We start from the raw sequence: 15,932 nt of genomic DNA on the forward strand, positions 1-15,932 counted from the left end.
TAATGGGGAGGAAGGTCCTGTGACACACCCATTCCCTAAGGGATTCCAGGCAGGAGTCTCCCTGAATCCTTTGGGGAGGGGTTAGGAGCACTGTCCCATTTGAAGGGGTCTGCAGAGCCCCCAGACATCCACTTATCCCATCTTTCACCCCATCTCAGGGTGACCTAGTTACCATTTTCTTAACCCCCACTGCCCACCCACAAAGAGTGGACAGTAAAGAGATGAACAACAGTCATCAACAGACATTTATTGAGCTCCTGATGCGTGCCAGGCCAGGCACCAAGGAGGAGCACACAGAGGTATTAGATAAGGTCCTGGCACTCGAAGAACTTCTGGATGATCTGAGGAAAGAAAAGTAGGTGGGCAGAAGCTTCTGTCAATCCCAGGCTTCTTCCCTCTCTCTGTGGTCTCAGGAAATGGAAGAGCCAAAGGGGTACCTTATACAGTGTCCAAGACATACACGCACAGGCTACACATGTACAAGACACATGTGCAGAGTCCACGCAACTACAGGACACGTGTACAGACACAAGGTGCATATGTGTCACATATGGGCGAGATTCGTGTGCAGAGTCCATATGTGCATAGGCCGTGTGACTATGGCACAAGAACTCCATCTCCCCAAGTCAGGCTGGAGAGAAAAGGGGAGGACTCCAGGGCCTCTCGAGGCCTCTCAAGGCTGAGGCTGGTACTGGCCCTCCGTGGCCGTGAAGAAGTCCTCCAGCACACTGCGCAGGTAGTCAAAGGTGGGCCGGTCCTCCGGGCGCTCCTTCCAGCACAGCCTCATAAGTTGGTACAGCTCCTCTGGACAGTTTTCGGGGCACGGCATGCGGTAGCCTCGCTCCAGGTTCTGAATCACCTCCGGGTTGGTCATCCCTAGGGGTTGATGGGAGAAAGGACATGAAGGTCAGGCACTGGAAGCCCACAGGCAGGGGTAATGTTCGGAATATTTAACTGGCACAGTGTGAGCACCAATCCAAAAGAATCTTGGTCTTCATCAATGGTAAGGTCACACAAGCCGTACTTGCTGAATGTCAGTCACACCACTTGGAGTGCCTGGTATAGATTATTTCTTTTTTTTTTTTTTTTGGAAATGGAGTTTCACTCTTGTTGCCCAGGCTGGAGTGCAATGGCACGATCTCAGCTCACCACAACCTCCACCTCCCAGGTTCAAGCGATTCTCCTGCCTCAGCCTCTGGAGTAGCTGGGATTACAGGCATGCACCACCACGCCCAGCTAATTTTGTATTTTAGTAGAGATGGGTTTCTCCATGTTGGTCAGGCTGGTCTTGAACTCCCGACCTCAGGTGATCCGCCCGCCTTGGCCTCCCAAAGTGCTGGATTACAGGCGTGAGCCACCGTTCCCAGCTAATTATTTACTTTAAATAAAAAAATGTTGGCCGGGCGCGGTGGCTCACGCCTGTAATCTCAACACTTTGGGAGGCCAAGGCAGGTGGATCATGAGGTCAGGAGATCGAGACCATCCTGGCTAACACGGTGAAACTCCATCTTTACTAAAAATACAAAAAAGTAGCCGGGCATGGTGGTGTGCGCCTGTAGTCCCAGCTACTCTGGAGCCTAAGGCAGGAGAATGGCGTGAACCCGGGAGGTGGAGCTTGCAGTGAGCCAAGATCGCACCACTGCACTCCAGCCTGGGCGACAGAGCGAGACTCCATCTCAAAAAATAAATAAATGAATAAATAAATGAATAAATAAATAAATAAAAACAAAAATAAAAAAAATGTTTTAGATAAGGGATCTCACTATGTTGCCCAGGCTGGAGTGCAGCAGCTGTTCACAGGCACAATCATAGCACATGGCAGATTTGAACTCCTGGGTTCAAGTGATCCTCTCACCTCAGCCTCCTAAATAGCTAGACAACAGGTGCACACCACCATGACCGGCTTCCCTGGTATAAATTAAATGCTCAATAATACACACATGTTAGTTGTGGGACCTTGGGCGAGCCCAGTTTCCTTATTTGGAAAATAGAGTAAAGAGTAAATAGCTGTTCCTACCTGACAGAATTCTTATGAGGATTGAATGAGGATTGATGAGAAAGCATCAAATATAGTGCACAAGCCAGGCATGGTGGCTCACGTCTGTAATCCCAGCACTGTGGGAGGCCAAGGCAGGGAGATCTCTTGAGGCCAGGAGTTCAAGACCAGCCTGAACAACATGGCAAAACCCCATCTTTACTAAAAATACAAAAATTAGCCGGGCATGGTGGTACATGCCTGTAGTCCCAGCTACTTGGGAGGCTGAGGCACAGTAATTGCTTGAACCCAGGAGGTGGAGGTGCAGAAGTTGTAGTGAACTGAGACTGCGCCATTACACTCCAGCCTGAGCAACTCAAGCCAGACTCTTGTCTCAAAAAATAAAAAATAAATAAAAATTATATATATATATCACAGAGAGCATCGAATCTATCCAGGCACAGAAAGTCTGGATCGGAGATGCTTCATAGAGGGCACCTGAGGCCAGGTGCAGTGGCTCACGCCTGTAATCCCGGCACTTTGGGAGGCTGAGGCAGGTGGATCACCTGAGGTTAGGAGTTTGAAACCAGCCTGGCCAACATGGTAAAACCCTGTTTGTACTAAAAAAATACAAAAATTAGCTGGGCGTGGTGGCATACACCTGTAATTCCAGCTACTCAAGAGACTGAGGCAGAAGAATCACCTAAACCCAGGAGGTAGAGGTTGCAGTGAGCTGAGATCATGCCACTGCACTCCAACCTGGGTGACAGAGAGAGACTCTGTCTGAAATACATACATAAATAAATAAGTAATAAAGGGCACCTGGGATGATGATTATTTGGTAGGAATGATGAGATGGTCAGGGCCCAGGGCAGCATGGGCACCCACAACCAAGACAGTGGTGAAGTCGCTCCAGTTTTAAGACCAGGCACATGACATCCTGCATCAGGAAGCCAAATGGACGCTGGGCCTCAGCAAAGCAGACTTTATTTGGGCTTGAGAAGGTTCCCCAGGCCCCTCCATGACCCAGATGAAATAGTCTTTGAGCTGGTTCCCTCCCTTTATGCTGGTCCTAGCCCCTCTGGCAGGCGTTTGGCATGTAGACCCCAAGAAGAACTGTTCTGGAGAACTATGTGATCACAGCAGTAACACAGCTCCCTCCTTCCCTGTTTCTAAATTGCTCATGTAGTGTCTGGTTTCTCCTTCAGTCTTCTGAACAAAGATTGTGACAAGCAATTCCCAAAGACCAAAAGCTTATAGGGTACTTACAAAATCAAAGTTTTGCTCCTGGAAAGTTTGGGACTAAAGCCTGGTCAACAGAGACCCTTTTTCCCCAGGACTTGTACAAGGGAGGCCTCTACCTATAGGACTCTCGCAATTTTATTTTTTTTTTCTTTTTGAGACAGAGTCTCACTGTGTTGCCCAGGCTGGAGTGCAATGGCATGGTCTCGGCTCACTGCAACCTCCACCTCCCGGGTTCAAGGGATTCCCCTGCCTCAGCTTCCTGAGTAGCTGGGACTACAGGCGCATGCCACCACACCCGGCTAATTTTTGTACTTTTAGTAGAGATGGGGTTTCACTATGTTGGTCAGGCTGGTCTCCAACTCCTGACCACGTGATCTGCCCATCTCAGCCTCCCAAAGTGCAAGGATGGCAAGCGTGAGCCACCATGCCCGACCGGGACTCTCACATTTTAAAATTAGGGCATAGGAGGACATAGGCCACAGAACTAAACAGCCATGGCCAGAGTTAGGGGATGCAAGCCCACAGGTTAAATCCAGCCAGAGTATGGCCCACAGATCCACTTTGGATTGGCCCTAGAGTGGTTTTGTTTATTTATTCATTTAATTAATTTATTTAATTTATTTATATTTATTTTTGGGATGGACTCTCACTCTGTCGCGCAGGCTGGAGTGCAATGGCGTGATCATGGCTCACTGCAACCTCTGCCTCCAGGGTTCAAGTGATTCTCCTGTCTCAGCCTCCTTAGTGGCTGGGACTACAGGTCCCACCACTACGCCTGGCTAATATTTTTGTATTTTTAGCAGAGGTGGGGTTTCACCATGTTGGCCAGGCTGGTCTCGAACTCCTGACCTTGTGATCTGCCCACCTCAGCTTCCCAAAGTGCTGGGATTACAGGCATGAGTCACAGTGCCCAGCCCCTAGAGTGCTTTTAAACAATTTGACTTGATCGCCAATAAATGGAAATGAACAAATTTTCCTAAAACTCCAAGTTTTGGCTTCTCTTAAAAAAAAAAAAAGATCTAGTTTTTCAGGTCCCCCACGCCTTAATTGCAACCATCTGCTGGAGCAGCTGCAAGTTTACCAAGGTCCCCATTTCTCCCCATTGTCTCCCTGACCCTAATGCTACATGTCAGTTTCCATTTATCATCATGCTTTCACTGCCTATTTTCTTCTAATAGATACATTCCCTATGGGTTTCCTTCTGTGGGAATAGGCGAGGAGCAGTGAGGACCCCTGGCAGGATAACTGGAGAGTATTTCCATATTTCCAGCTCCAGCACTACCCCTGGACTCTGGGTTGGGGCAAGCCCAGGGCAGGGAAGCCCCTCAGCTTTTCACCTGTCTCCAAGGTGTTTTTTTGTTTTTGTTTTTGTTTTGAGACGGAGTCTCGCTTTGTCGCCCAGGCTGGAGTGCAGTGGCACGACCTCGGCTCACTGCAACCTCTGCCTCCCAGGTTCAAGCAATTCTCCTGCCTCAGCCGCCTGAGTATCTGGGATTACCGGTACGCACCACCAGGCCCGGCTAATTTTTAATTTTGTTTTTTTTAAGTAGAGATGGGATTTCACCATGTTGGTCAGGCTGGTCTCAAACACCTGACCTTGTGATCCACCAGCCTCGGCCTCCCAAAGTGCTAGGATTACAGGCGTGAGCCACCACATCCGGCCTTCCAAGGTGTCTTTACCTTCCTTGGAGCAAAGGTCTGTTCACCTTACTCTGGGGATGTGGGACGCTTCTACAAATTTAGCCACTGTGCCGCGCCTCCCTACTCCGTTGTCTTTGTGCTCCATTTCCTCTCCCCAGAGTTTCTTAGCAAGTTCCTTTCAAAAAATTCCATCCCTGTCTTGGCTGAATTCAGGGGTAAAGGGCTTTGTCCAGGAGATGGTGAGGGAGTCAGTGTATACTGACAACCTACTATGAGTCGGGCTCTTTCACAAATGGTCTCTCATTTTTCCTTTTTTTTTTTTTTTTTTTTGAGACAAATTCTCTCTCTGTTGCTCAGGCTGGAGTGCAATAGAACGATCATGGCTCACTGCACCCTCAACCTCCTGGGCTCAAGCGATCCTCCCACCTCAGCCTCCCAAAAAGCTGAAACTACAGGTGTGTGCCACCATGCCCAGCTAATTTTTAATTTTTTTTTGGGGGGGGGGGAAGAGATGGAGTCTCTCTTTTTCTTTTTTTGAGGCAGGGTCTTGGTCTGTTGCCCTAGGCTGGAGTGCTATGGCATGATCTTGGCTCACTGCAATCTCTCCCTCCCTGGCTCAGGTGATCCTCCCACCTCAGCCTTCTGAGTAGCTGGGACTACAGGCACATGCCACCAAACCTGGCTAATTTTTGTTTTCGTAGAGATGGGGTTTCGACCTGTTGCCCAGGCTGGTCTCGAACTTCTGGGCTCAAGCCATCCTCCCACCTTGGTCTCCCAAAGTTCTGGGATTATAGGCATAAGCCACTGTACCTGGCCTAGTCTCTTATTTTTAATATCAGGAAACTGAGACTCAGAGAAGTGAAGTGACTAGTTCAAAGTGATGATTGATAATAGCTTAGTATTGACCAAGCACTGTTCTAATCTCATATTAGAGATGAGAACAGATGGGAAAGAAGGAATGATCTGAACAAAGCCAAACAGAAAGTTAGCAACAGTGGCAGATCTGCTAATAAAAGGTAGGCCTCTTGTTCCTGAGCTAGATCCTCTTCTACCATACTAGGCTGCCTGGGCCACAACTAAAGAAAAGAGCTGGGGCCGGGCGCGGTGGCTCATGCCTGTAATCGCAGCACTTCGGGAGGCCGAGGCGGGTGGATCACGAGGTCAGGAATTTGAGACCATCCTGGCTAACATGGTGAAACCCCGTCTCTAGTAAAAATACAAAAAATTAGCCGGGCATGGTGGCACGCACCTGTAATCCTAGCTATTTGGGAGGCTGAGGCAGGAGAATTGCTTGAACCCAGGAGGCAGAGGTTGCAGTGATCCGAGATGGCGCCACTGCACTCCAACCTGGGCGACAGAGCTAGACTCCACCTCAAAAAAAGAGAAAAAGAAAAGAGCTGGGGTTATTAAAGAGAGATACAGAGATGGAAGCCAGCTCTGGGAGATGTGGCATCTGCCTCGGGATGTTGGAGTCATACCCCTGAAAGGATAGAGGAGATGCAACTACAAAGTTTCAGATTCTGAGACTGGAAAGAATTGAGTGGGGAGACATGGACTTGCTGCCCTTCCCATCACCCTTTCAGTTCCTGCCCTTGGCTCTAACCTGGGTAAGGGATGCGGCCATGGGTGACAATTTCCGTCAGCAGGATCCCAAAAGACCACACATCCGACTTGATGGTGAATGTCCCATAGTTAATGGCTTCTGGCGCTGTCCACTTAATGGGAAACTTGGCTCCTAAGGAGGAGGCAGAGTGAGGTCACCTGGGTCTGCTTGGCTAGACCCTGCAGGGCCCAGATCACCCTTAAATCTCACACTTACCCTCCCTGGCTGTGTACTCGTTGTCTTCAATGAGGCGTGCTAGGCCAAAGTCTGCAATCTTGCAGCTCAGGGTGTCAGACACCAGAATGTTGGCAGCCCGAAGGTCACGATGAATATAATTCCGCTCTTCAATGAATGCCATGCCTTCTGCAATCTGCAGGACAAACACAGATCAGCAATCCTGAGCCAGATGTCTTCACGCCACTGGCCTGTGCCCTTGCCCAGCCCCTCCCCAGTCTCCTTACTTGGGCTGCCATGTCCAGGAGTTTGTTGATGGTCAACTTGATGCCTGAAGAGGTCTTGAGAAAATCCACTAGACTCCCTGTGGGCAGAAGCAAGAGTTGCTGGCCTAAATTGCCCCAGGAGGAGGTCCCCAGACCCTTCTCCCAGACCCTTTTCACATGTCTGGAAGTGTGTCTGACATGTGAAAAGGAAGAGTGAAGAGTGAGAATGGAGGAGTGTGTGTTCAGGGTAAGGATGCCCAGGATATGTGAAGGTTTTTTTGCAGAGGGAGGGGCTAGGGTAGAGCACGCTGGGAGGGATCTGTAGGTTTTTCATCATCAATAAGGTAGAATTCAGACTCCTCAACTAGTATCCAAAGCTTGACATGGGCGACACTGGTAGCTTCTTCTCTTTCCCTCACTCTGCCTTTGACTTCAAACACTTTAACAATTTTGAGATCCTGCACTCAGACTACTAGGCTGTCACCCCAAAGCCTCTTTATTTAATCTCTGCCTGCTAAAAAAAATTCTACTTTTCTTTCATGGCCCAGTTAGACTGCCCCTCTAGGAAGCCTCTCTAGATCTTAGCAGGCATAATAAACTGGATCATCATCTACACTCCTATGGGCATGCTGGAACTTTCCCATGGCACAAACTCTGGTTTCCCCAGTACCTGTAACTGGGGAACCTTGACAACAGGAACCTTGTTTCATCCATCCATGTTCCTGGTGCCCAGCCCAGAGTAAGAAACAATAACAATGTGCTGAATATATTGGATGGAATACAGAAAGAGGGGGTCTGGGGGTCTGAAGGACCACCTCTCTAATAGTGGAGGGCAGCTGGACATGAGTGGAAGTTGCTAGGATGGAGTGAATGACCACTGGCCCTTCCCAAGAGATTAAAACCCTGTGGGCCGGGCGCGGTGGCTCAAGCCTGTAATCCCAGCACTTTGGGAGGCCGAGGCGGGCGGATCACAAGGTCAGGAGATCGAGACCACAGTGAAACCCCGTCTCTACTAAAAATACAAAAAATTAGCCGGGCGCGGTGGTGGGCGCCTGTAGTCCCAGCTACTCAGGAGGCTGAGGCAGGAGAATGGCGGGAACCCGGGAGGCGGAGCTTGCAGTGAGCCAAGATCGCGCCACTGCACTCCAGCCTGGGCAACAGTGTGAGACTCCGTCTCAAAAAAAAAAAAAACAAACCCTGTGAAATGGCCGGGCGCGGTGGCTCATGCCTGTAATCCCAGAACTTTGGGAGGCCGAGGCGGGTGGATCACAAGGTCAGGAGATCGAGACTACGGTGAAACCCCGTCTCTACTAAAAATACAAAAAATTAGCCAGGCGCGGTGGCGGGCGCCTGTAGTCCCAGCTACTCAGGAGGCTGAGGCAGGAGAATGGCGTGAACCCGGGAAGCGGAGCTTGCAGTGAGCTGAGATCGCGCCACTGCACTCCAGCCTGGGCGACAGAGCGAGACTCTGTCTCAAAAAAAAAAAACCCTGTGAAAGGATGACAGCAACCTGAGTGTCCCCACTTTGAGTGCTGAACTAGTTACCAAAGACAAAGACCTCCCCCACACACAGCAAATACGGAGACATATATATACTGCCATTCTTCCATTGTGTCCATGGCAGATGTTACTAATCATTCCCAGCACTCACTTCCATTGAACCTCAGAATCCTTCTCCAGCGCTACAAGCAACTACCAATCAAAGTCGATACACATGATAGACTGGGCATGGTGGCTCACACCTGTAATCCCAGCCCTTTGGGAGGCCAAGGTGGGAGGATCACCTGAGGTCAGGAGATCGACAGCAGCCTGGCCAACAAGGTGAAAACCTGTCTCTACTAAAAATACAAAAATTAGCCAGGCATGGTGGCACATGCTTGTGGTCCCAGTTACTTGGGAGTCTGAGGCATGAGAATCACTTGAACCCAGGAGGAGGAGGTTGAAGTGAGCTAAGATCATGCCGCTGCACTCCAGCCTGGAGGACAGAGTGAGACAAAAAAAAAAAAAGATACACATGACATAATCTATTTGCGATTTCCCATTAGCCAATGAACAGCTTGTTTCTATTCCTGAAAGAAGGATAGATCTTACACTCCCAAAGAATCAGAGCCAGATAACAGCGACAAACCTATTGATCAGTTACTATATAGTAGCCATAGTTTTGTGGTTTTTTTGTGTTTTGTTTTTTTGAGACAAGGTCTCACTCTGTTACCCAGGTTGGAGTGCAGTGGTGCAATCACAGCTCAGTGCAGCCTCAAACTCCTGGACTCAAGTGGTCCTCCCACCTCAGCCTCCCAAGTAGCTGGGACTACAGGCATACACCACCACGCTCGGCTAATTTTTACAAATTTTTTGTAGGAATGAGGTCTCGCTATGTTGCACGGACTGGTCTTGAACTTCTGGGCTCAAGTGATCCACCCACCTTGGCCTCCCAAAGTGCTGAGGTTATAGGCTTGAGCCACTACACCTGGAAGTAGGCATAGTCCTTTTTTTTTTTTTTTTTTTTTTGAGACCAAGTGTCACTCTATCGCCCAGGCAGGAGTGCAGTGGTGCGATCTTGGCTCACTGTAAACTCTGCCTCCTGGGTTCACGTCATTCTCCTGCCTCAGCCTCCTGAGTAGCTGGGACTACAAGTGCCCGCCACCGCGCAGGCTAATTTTTTTTATTTTTAGTAGAGATGGAGTTTCACTGTGTTAGCCAGGATGGTCTCGATCTCCTGACCTTATGATCCGCCCACCTTGGCCTCCCAAAGTGTTGGGATTACAGGCGTGAGCCACTGAACCCGGCCTAAAGTAGGCATAGTTCTAACTGCTATATATGCATTAATTATTTCATCCTCACAAGACCCTATGAGGAGGTTACTAATGCATTATTATAGTAGGAAACCATGACAGAAAGAGGTGATGTAATTATCACAAAGCCATAAAATCATGAAGCCAGACTTCTGACCCAGGCAGTCAGATGCTAGAGGCCTTGATGAATACTCTGTATTAATTCTGGTGAGCCCATTTAGATTTCTGCTGTTATTCTTGGGGAAACTGAGCACCAGAGACAGTGCAGGCACTTGGCCTGTCACACAGCAAATCGGTGTGAACAAAGCTGAGGCTAGAAACTCGTATTCCTCTTCCTGGGGCTCTCACTCTGTCCAGTATCAGACCAAGAAGGGTGCAGGGTGGGGGGGCTCACTCAGAACTGAAAAAGAGGGCTTCCGGGGCAGATCTGCCCTCCCAAAGCTCAGGGGCAGAAGGGAGAGAAACAGGGGTAGGGACCCATTCGCTTTCTGAGATCAAGCATCCTGAGATCAAGGTAGGGCTTTGAAGAAGGTAAACAGAATGGCAGGTCAGGGCAGGTTGGGGTGAATGCTCTTCCAGAACATTCTTGCTACCTTAGGCTCGCCCCCAGACAGGATCAGAGGATATACCTTTTTCACATGCCTGGAGGTGAGTCTTTTTTTTTTTTTCTTTTTTTTTTTTTTTCTTGAGATGGAGTCTTGCTCAGTCGCCCAGGCTGGAGTGCAGTGGCGCGATCTCGGCTCACTGCAAGCTCCGCCTCCCGGGTTCACGCCATTCTCCTGCCTCAGCCTCCTGAGTAGCTGGGACTACAGGTGCCCACCACCACGCCTGGTTAATTTTTTGTATTTTTTAGTAGAGACGGGATTTCACCGTGTTAGCCAGGATGGTCTCGATCTCCTGACCTGGTGATCCGCCCGTCTCAGCCTCCCAAAGTGCTGGGATTACAGCTGTGAGCCACTGCACCCGGCCTTTTTTTTTTTTTTTTTTTTTTTTGAGACAGAGCTCTGTCACCCAGGCTGGAGTTCAGTAGCATGATCTTGGTTCACTGCAATTGCAACCTCATCCTCCCAGATTAAAGGGATTCTCCTGCCTCAGCCTTCTGAGCAGCTGGGATTACAGGCATGCGCCACCACACCTGGCTAATTTTTGTATTTTTAGTAGAGACGGGGTTTCACCATGTTGGTCAGGCTGGTCTCGAACTCCTGACCTCGTGATCTGCTGGCCTCAGCCTCCCAAAGTGCTGGGATTACAGGCCTGAGCCACTGCGCCCAGCTGGAGGTGAGTCTTTAGGGGCCAGGAAAGCTCAATAAACCCTCCTTGCTTGAGCTTTGGGCCAGAAAAAAAGGTGTACTTTCACCCTCCAGCAGGGACAGCGGGGAGAGCAGTGTCCCCCGGCAGCCGACTCGGGCGGCACCCACCATTCTCCATGTATTCAGTGATGATGTAGATGGGCTCCTGGGTGACCACAGCGTAGAGCCGAACCAGCCGCTGGTGTTGCAGCTGCTTCATGAGGTTGGCCTCGGCCAGGAAGGCGTCCGGGGACATGCTACCCTGCTTCAAGCTCTTCACTGCCACCTTTGTGTGCCCGTTGTAGTACCCTGGATCGGGGAAGGGAAGGAGTGGGAGAGTCGCCAGGCAGCTGTCCTGGGACTCTCACCACCTCAGCAGCCCCTCCCGTTCCCCTCTTCCCGGGCAGTCCTGGAGACCACACTCACCCATCCACACCTCCCCGAACTGTCCAGCCCCCAGCCGTTCCACCAGCTTCAGCGTCTCCCTGGGAACCTCCCACTCGTCCTCCCACCACGGCTTCTGGGGCTTCTGGGTCTGGCAGGGGCGGCTCAGCCGTGTGCACAGCCCATCTGAAGCATCTGCGAGGACAAGGGAGGGGTGAAGACTGTCAATATGGCAGGCCTCGTATTGACACCACTTCTCCCACTTCTCCAAGCTCCTATCTAGGTGAAGTGGACTAGCAGGGGGGTGTGGGGCTGTCACCCAAACACTTGGGTCCGTAGGGTCAAGTTCCACACCTCACCCACTGCGGGGAATGGAGGAGCGCATTGAAAGATGGATGGGGGACACCCGAGGGGGACTGAGGGGAGATAGGCTGATAGGGCACGGGGGAGGGGTCCTGCCGGGCTCACTGGTGTAATGGCGGACCAGTTCATGCAGGCCGGGAAAAGTGATTCGGGGGGAGATGTAGAAGCCACCGTTGTCCAGATTACGGATTTTGTAATGTTTCACCACCTCTCCCTGGTTCTGGTCGAAGTCCCGGACCGACAGTGAAAACGATCCTGAATGAATGAATGGATGGACAAAGGGACTAAAGAACGCAGTGAGTCTGGCCCGCCACCGCGCCCCCCTCGGGCTCACCCCGCGTCCCCACCTCGGGCTCACCCTGCGCTCCCCCTCGGACTCACCCCGCGTCCCCATCGGGCTCACTCCGCGTCCCCACCTCGGGCTCACCCTGCGCTCCCCCTCGGACTCACCCCGCGTCCCCATCGGGCTCACTCCGCGTCCCCACCTCGGGCTCACCCTGTGCTCCCCCTCGGACTCACCCCGCGCCCCCCTCGGGCTCATCCCGCCCCCCCACCTCGGGCACACCCTGCGGCACCCCCGCGCCCGGTCGAGACCACTGCCCGCTCACCCGCGGTGCTCTCGCTCTCCCGGATGAGGAAGGAGCCGTGAGTGTTCCCGGGCGCCAGGAGCTGCCGCTCCGCGTCCTTGCGGCTCAGGTTCTTGAAGAACCAGCTGTGCACGGCGGAAGCGAACGAAGGCTGTCGTCGGATATTCCTCCGTGGCCCTCAAGCCTTCACCGCCACCCCAGGCCCACTCCTTGCTCCAGGATCCCTAGATCTGCTCCCGCTCACCCCCACGACGGGTCCCCACTTACGGTTCGGGCTCCAGGCTGTTCGCCTTGGCCACAAAATTGAAGGGGATGAAGCCTTCCTGGCCTGTGGTCAGGGACTGCGCCTTCCACCACTCGCCGCTCCTGCACCACGGAGGCGGATCAGTGTGGCTAGCTCAGCCGTCGACCTGAGACCCTCCCTCAAAGACCCCTCCACCCCTTAAGCCAGCCTCGCCGAACCCTGGCTCAGCAGTCCTGAGCCTTGAATTTTGTCCCAAGGGCGGCCACCCCAACCGGTGGCCTCAGGAGGGCTGCGGTCCCGGAGATCGCGCTCCCTCACGGACTCCGCCAGAGCAAGGTGGAGAGGGACTCACTGCTCCAGGATACGGAGCTGCTCCCCCTTCTCAAAGCCCAGGTCTCCGTCGTGAGAGGGCTCATAGCTGTGCAGGGCGATAACCAGGTTGTCTGTAAAAACAAGGGGCATCAGGGAGAACCGGGCTGGGATGGGCAGAAAGCCTGGAGTTACAGGGCGGGGGACAAGGAAGGCAGGACCGGGGAGAGAGTAGGTGGGGGTGAGGTGGAAGCCAACAGCTAGGGATCGGCAGGCCTTGTCTTTCAGGCCCTGCTGCCTGGGGTCACCTTGCAGTGGGGAGGCCGGCGGATTGGAGCCTTCGTAGGTGACCAGTGGGTCCCGCACCTCAGAGCCATTTCTGATGAGCAGCTGTGGAGTAGGGGATGAGGGTGGGGTCAGAAAGCAGAAGACTGGGTTAGACTCTGGCCCCCTTCCCCCCTGCCCTGCTCTCAGTCTCTCCAGCCTGGTTGGGTGTTATCCCTGAGTCTACCAGCTACTTGCTGTGTGATCTTAGGAGAGTCATTTCTTTCTCCTGGGTTGCATGCTCTACCCAACTCCCTCACCAAGGCCCCTGTCTCGCCTCTTACCGTGCCCTTGCCATCCAGTGGGACTATGGGATAATGGCAGTTCTCACACACATCGATGTTTTCCATCCAGTCATCTTCCGGGTGTGAGCTGCAGCCACAGCCCATGGTCCCTGAGGGAATGGAGAGGGGGCTGAAGGGGCTCCCCCAAGATCTGCTCCCCAACATCAGACATCATGGGGCCTTGCCCTGGAAAGTTCCAAAAGTACCTGAGATTGTGAGATCTTGGGATCTCCATTCACCAGCCACAGAAAAGCTAAAAGAGGGGGTCCCAGCTCCAAACCGTTGCTCCCTCTGAGCCCTCAGGCTGCAAGTAAATTCACACACGGCCCCTGAGCTCTAGCCCCACCCTCCCACCTGGGATGGGCAAACCGCCACAGGCACCTTTGTTAGTCTAGTTACCCACTTCCTGCCTCTGCCCCCTCCCTCTCCCTCTGCCGGCACCCTGTGTTGGGAGGACCACCTCCTAGAGATGACACACACTTTCCCAAGCCTGGGGGAGACCTGACTTATCAGACCCTCCCCTACTGGAGAGGTGTGCACGCCCCACCTACTATTATAATTCCCCTGTCTAGCTGAGGAGGCTGAGAAAGAGGCTTCTGCTCCCTAAGTCCACCATCAGGACCCCGCTGTTCCTCTCACATAGCCCCACAGTCACCTCACAGGGTTCCTTCAAACACAGGCGTGCTTCTCCCCAGCAGAAAACCCTCCAGTCAGTCTGTTGGCCATAACTTTTTTTTGTCGCTTATTTGCCTGTGTTAGCACTGGAAATTTTTTGTCTGATGAAATCAAGCAGAACTCCATAGATAAAGCGATAAGTGTGGGCCTGTTTTGTCTGAAGCAGAATGGGGCCCTCACTTTGAAGCCCCCGGAGTCCCTGCAGCTCCTCCTTGTCTAGGGCTGCTCCTCAGAGCGCTTGGAAAGCGCTGTCCTCAAATAAAGTTTGATGTACCGTGCATTCCAGAACTTCAAGATCAAATCCACCTTCGCAGTCCATTCTGCTACACACACACTCTTTCACACACACACACTCACACACACCCTCTATATACACACACCCTACACACACACACACAGAGGCACCCCCATCCCACCTCCACAGAGGCATCCACACACACTTTTACATACCCACACACTCACCCCTCACAGGTACCCCCCCACACTCACACACAGACTCACCCTCCCACACACAGGCACCCACACTCACACTCAATAAACACATACTCTCACCCCCCAAAAGTGCCCCCCCACACACACAGGCACCCACCCTCACACACACACATTCACACACACACTCTACACATATTCCCCACACACACAGGCACCCACACCCACAAACACACACACTCATCCACACACCCACACAGTCACACCCACAAACACACCCACATACACACACACACACACAGGCACCCACACCCACACACATGACCCCCACACACACATTCATACACACACACAGGCACCTCCACATACCCACACCCATGCACACACCCACACACTCACCCCCACATACACTCACACACATGCACAGGCATCTCCTCCATACATACCCCCACACACCCACACTCACACACACAAACACACCCACACACAGGCACCCCCACACACACCTCCACACACAGCCTGTGTTCTGAACTATTCTTGCCTTTCCCAGACACCCCATGCTATTTTCTTTTTTTTCTTTTTTTTTTTTTTGAGATGGAGTCTCACCGTGTCGCCCAGGCTGGAGTGCAGTGGCCGGATCTCAGCTCACTGCAAGCTCCGCCTCCCGGGTTTACGCCATTCTCCTGCCTCAGCCTCCCGAGTAGCTGGGACTACAGGCGCCTGCCACCTCGCCCGGCTAGTTTTTTGCATTTTTTAGTAGAGACGGGGTTTCACCGTGTTAGCCAGGATGTTCTCAATCTCCTGACCTCGTGATCCGCCCGTCTCGGCTTCTCGAAGTGCTAGGATTACAGGCTTGAGCCACCGCACCCGGCCGCTATTTTCTTACTTAATGCCTTTGTACTTGTGGATCCCTCTGCTGTGAAATGTGCCCTCTTTCTCTCTCTCTTTCTCTCTCTCTCTCGAGACAGGGTCCCCCTTCCTTGCCCAGGCTGAAGTGCAGTCGTGCAATCCCCTTAGACCCCCTGGGCTCAAGCAGTCTTCCCACCTCAACCTCCCCAGCAGCTAAGACTAAAGGTGCACACCATCATGCCCAGCTGATTATTTTTTTGTAGAGATGAGGTCTCACTATGTTGCCCAGTCTGGTCTCGAACTCCTGGGCTCAAGCAATCCTCCTGCATTGGCCTCCCAAAATGCTAGGATTATAGGCATGCACCACTGAACCCAGTCGGCATGCTCTTTTGTCCACCTGCTGAATTCTAACTCAACCTTCAAGGCTCAGTTCAAATATTACCCTTTTTTTTTTTTTTTTTTTCCTGCAACCTCTACCTTCCAGGTTCAAACAATTCTC

General features: G+C 52.1%; 1 protein-coding gene across 5 annotated transcripts in view; it reads right to left on the reverse strand.

Moving 5' to 3' along the window:
- Nucleotides 1-227: 227 nt before the first annotated feature.
- LOC105494636 (LCK proto-oncogene, Src family tyrosine kinase) overlaps nucleotides 228-15,932 on the reverse strand; it is a 33,085-nt gene continuing 17,380 nt past the window's right edge. Inside the window, exons 1-13 of one of the 5 annotated variants that reach the window (XM_011763244.3) lie at nucleotides 13,687-13,796; nucleotides 13,481-13,590; nucleotides 13,181-13,262; nucleotides 12,916-13,006; nucleotides 12,587-12,685; nucleotides 12,341-12,444; nucleotides 11,838-11,987; nucleotides 11,412-11,564; nucleotides 11,115-11,294; nucleotides 6,926-7,002; nucleotides 6,681-6,834; nucleotides 6,465-6,596; nucleotides 228-876 (exon numbers count right to left, since the gene is read on the reverse strand). In XM_011763244.3, the coding sequence (XP_011761546.1) occupies nucleotides 674-876; nucleotides 6,465-6,596; nucleotides 6,681-6,834; nucleotides 6,926-7,002; nucleotides 11,115-11,294; nucleotides 11,412-11,564; nucleotides 11,838-11,987; nucleotides 12,341-12,444; nucleotides 12,587-12,685; nucleotides 12,916-13,006; nucleotides 13,181-13,262; nucleotides 13,481-13,585 (1,530 nt within the window). In that variant the 5' untranslated portion in view covers nucleotides 13,586-13,590; nucleotides 13,687-13,796 and the 3' untranslated portion in view covers nucleotides 228-673. Of the gene's footprint in view, nucleotides 877-6,464; nucleotides 6,597-6,680; nucleotides 6,835-6,925; nucleotides 7,003-11,114; nucleotides 11,295-11,411; nucleotides 11,565-11,837; nucleotides 11,988-12,340; nucleotides 12,445-12,586; nucleotides 12,686-12,915; nucleotides 13,263-13,480; nucleotides 13,611-13,686; nucleotides 13,815-15,932 lie in introns of those variants that run through there. The other 4 variants (XM_011763243.3, XM_011763239.3, XM_011763241.3 and 1 more) reach the window with 4 other exon arrangements.

The sequence above is a fragment of the Macaca nemestrina genome, chromosome 1, assembly GCF_043159975.1.
Source record: "Macaca nemestrina isolate mMacNem1 chromosome 1, mMacNem.hap1, whole genome shotgun sequence".
Classification (NCBI taxonomy): domain Eukaryota; kingdom Metazoa; phylum Chordata; class Mammalia; order Primates; family Cercopithecidae; genus Macaca; species Macaca nemestrina.